The sequence below is a fragment of the Pteropus vampyrus genome, unplaced genomic scaffold (genome assembly GCF_000151845.1).
Source record: "Pteropus vampyrus isolate Shadow unplaced genomic scaffold, Pvam_2.0 Scaffold205, whole genome shotgun sequence".
Classification (NCBI taxonomy): domain Eukaryota; kingdom Metazoa; phylum Chordata; class Mammalia; order Chiroptera; family Pteropodidae; genus Pteropus; species Pteropus vampyrus.
The window spans coordinates 1,642,902-1,646,758 of record NW_011888986.1 but is presented as its reverse complement, the minus strand read 5'-3'; the positions used below and the strand labels follow the sequence as shown (position 1 = coordinate 1,646,758).

The 3,857-nt window shown below is 38.8% G+C and overlaps 1 protein-coding gene across 1 annotated transcript in view; it reads right to left on the bottom strand.

Annotated features, from left to right (window-relative positions):
* Nucleotides 1-3,857, bottom strand: part of SHC3 (SHC adaptor protein 3) — a 159,638-nt gene that overhangs the window by 47,116 nt on the left and 108,665 nt on the right. Inside the window, exon 9 of the mRNA XM_023537949.1 lies at nt 2,944-3,031. Within this exon, the coding sequence (XP_023393717.1) occupies nt 2,944-3,031 (88 nt within the window). The remainder of the gene's footprint in view (nt 1-2,943; nt 3,032-3,857) is intronic.

The following is a 3,857-nucleotide window of genomic DNA, read 5'->3' as shown; positions in this document are numbered from 1 at the left end:
TCCACACCTTCATGTCAAAATGGGAACTGCCAGCGCATTACAGCAGATACCCACGACAGTGTCGTTACCAAGACTCTGGCCCCCTGCCCTGGCCTGGTGAGTAGAGTAGGCCATGCCTTGGTCTGCTCAAACCCTTAACAAAGGCCTTGAGCTCAAGCAACCAAGGAAAAGAGCAACAAGCTTTATTTTAATTGCCCTTTTTTTCCTTTTAAGTGTAAGTGAATGCTTTGTAAGTTAACCTCATTCCAGCAATGCAATACAAGTGCTACAACCCTGTTTTAGGAAGTTACTACCTAATGATCTGAGACACCTTCCTTATAAAACAGAGCCTTGCAGCCCCTGGCTCCACAAAGGAGGCCCAGAGTGGGTGCATGATTAAGGTTTCTATCCCCCAGGCAGTGCCTCTATGGCACTTTACAGTTGGCCCAAGACTGTGCCCAGGCTGGGCCAGTGATGCCTGCTATTGTCACCTGAAGAGAGTGAAGGGTATTGCCCGATCACACCTGCTTGGGTCACTATCCAATTTCTTTTACAGGATCCTTGTCTCTAGCACACCGTACAGGCATATTCTCAAGATGGTCTTTTAGTATTCACATCTCTGGAGAGAGGTTACCTTTCATACCCTATTGGCAGTGGGATGTTGAAGCCAGCTCAAACTAGCAGGCGAGAATTGCCTCAGGGCTTTTTAAGAAACTTTCTCTAGAGCCCATTGTTGGACTTTGGGCAGCACATCACTGTCCACCCGTACAGTGGGAATGTAAATATCCTGCTAAAATCCTTTTGGGGGAGTGTCTCCAGCAAAGACGTGACCTGTCTCTAGTCCTATTCTTGCACTTGACTTGACCAGTCTATGTTTCACAGACTGTTCCTAGGTTATGTCCTATTTAGCAGCAGCTATCTGTAGTTCACTCATGTGTGCATTGCAAGCAAATCAGTTTGTAAGAAGAATTTTACAAACTAATTTTAAAAAGGAGAGAATTAAAAGTCCAAATGAATAACTTTCCTGACAACAGTCCTTTCCCACTTACACAATGACAGATGTTGATCTGGGATAGGTGGACACATACACCATGGCAGTACCAAGAGTCCATTTTCATTTAAGGGGAAATAGCTGACAGTGAATTAATACGGGAAATTCTTATTTGTTCAATGAAAAAAGATATTTATTGCTTTCAAATGAGAATTTGAAATTTATTAAGAGTTATAAGTCTCAAATTCCAGGACAGAAACTTACATAAGGCTCATTTTTGCCATAATGAATCTTTTATATTGCCTGTTCTTGACCTGATCAGAGTAATTTTAATATACAAAAAGATCTCATTTTTAAATAAACCTAATCTTTTCTCAATAAATAAATTTATTATGTAAATAATGTGTCTCTTTTAGTCTTTAGCAGTTACTATAGGTCTAGGTACACATAAGTTATATAAATACATTTTAAATGTATGTAGAACAAAGATGAAGACAGTAAAAAAAGTGTCTCTGATAAAGTTATAAGTTTGATTTGCTATTTCTATCTTACTCTAAGGTAGAGCCAGGTGGTGGCTTCTGCCAGGACTTATACTCAGTTGAGTATAGGCCAGCACTAATGGGTCATTTTTCAGGTGGGGCAAACAACATGTGAAATTCTCTCACAAGGGGGAACTTTTAAAAATTTATTGCCATTAACTCCCAGCACAAATGGCTACAATGAAGGAAAAAGCCTTAACATTAAATCTATAAATGGTTAAATTTACATATATAGAAGCATAAGTTGAATCTTAACTCATTCGTCACTCCATCTCCTTCAGACCCTGTGGTTTATAGCCATGACCCCAGAGCTATTGAATGAATTATGGAAATGTTTGAGGAGGGGAAATGTTTTAAATTAAACCTTCAAAACACACACACACACACACACACACACACACACACACACACACATACACACACACACACGTAGAAATAACTGTTTAGAGACTAGAGACTTACGTTAGCAGTTAGTTGTGTCTAACTGCTAACTTTGTCGTGTCTAAATTATTTTTAATGTGAAATGTAGGTGCATATTCATCGATTCAATAGCATGTGGAAGTGTCCTCTAAATGCAGCCAGGGCATGTGAAGGATGTATCCCTGGCATCATCTCTGCCTAGAACAGGTGTCACTCTACTCTTCTTGAAGTTGATCCTGGATAGGGGGACAATGGGGATGCCAGGAAGGGAAAGCTACTAGTTCCTGTTAGGAACCACTGGGGAGCTTAGGGACTCCATGTAACGCACTTCAGAGTCCCCCTACCAACTACCACTTGAAATGAGTGGAGATGCCTCTAGAGAGATCGATTCTTCAGCTCTCCTGTCAGAAGAAAATCTCCAGAGTGCTTGTGAACAGTAAGTTCTGAGAGACATGAACTGATCCTTGTGCCAGGAGAGGCAACAGCTGATATGTAGTAGTGGGCACCCCACAGCCCTTATTTTACTTCTTTGATCTGGTCAGGAATCTGCAATCCCACCCTCAGCAGATTTTTCTAGTGGGTTCTCAGTAAATGAACTATCCAATGGGGAGACATTACTTTATTTTTGTTTTATTTTTTAATATGAATATTCATATCAACTTTATTTGTAATGGCCACAAATTGAAAACAAATATTAATCAACAGGTAAATAGTATAGGGTATTCACACAGTGGAATACTAATTAGCAATAAAAAAAAAAGGAATAAACAATACATGAAGCAACAGGAGTGAATCTAAAAATAGTTTAGCTGAATGAAAATAAGTCAGAAAAAAAAAGAATGCATAATATATAATTACATGTATATAAAATTCTGGAAAATGCAAACTAATCTATATCTGGTTATAAAGCAAATAAATGGTTTTGTAAGAATGGAGGAGGGGCAAGGAAGACCAGAAAGTAGCAAATGACTTCTATATTTTTATGTTTCTCACCCTCCTTACCTTGCCTCTCACCTTGCCTGATGGGTGTTTGCTGCCAGTCTTCACCAAATAGCTCTCCTAAGTGTCTTCCCTGGTAATAAGTTTGCTCTTTTCCTGCAAACTATGGACACATGTAAATACACAAAGAGAAAAAAATTATGTTCATCTTATTTTCCCATCTCCAAAAGCCATAACACAGTAGATGGGACTGCAGCAGTCAGTTGTTTTCATCCCTGATTACACTCAATTTTCTCTTCATGCCTCACAGTTGGCATTAAGATTTGGGAAATAAGTTTGTATGAGTATGAGGAAGCATCTCATCAAAATTATGCTCTTTTTGCATTTCCCCCACAATGTTCCCCCCCCACTCAAGTTTGAGCATGAATTGAGCTCTTCTACATGCAGCAGCATCACTCGACATGCCCTAAAATAAATTTCAGTTAGAGTGTCTATGTGTCAGAACATACTGCCCACCTAATACATCTGAGCAAGTCTACCCAGTTAATTCCCTCCATGTCAGAGCTACTGACACTTGATTTCAATGTTATGTTTGACAGTTTTATTAGTGTCATAATCATTCACATAAGGTTAATGCCATGAAAAAACTCTCTCTAACAAACTAGAGATACTATCACTCTAAAAAGCAATTGCTTTACTAGAATTTTGAGTTGGAGGGAAAATTAGGAAATTAACTAAAACGGAAAAGTTCACAAAATTCTCACCATTTTAAAGACCTATTTCCACTGTCTTTTCAGCGAACCCAAAGCATCTAGACTTTTTTAAAACCTTGAACTCTCTCTTCTCCTCATAAAGATAGCAATATAATGAGATTTGTCCTAATATGAAGAGGAGTCCCCCCGATCCTATCTCAAGAATCACAATATAGTTCCAAGGTACTTGGCTATTTGGCATAACCTTGTAATGTCTGTTTTGTGAAATTCAAGGGG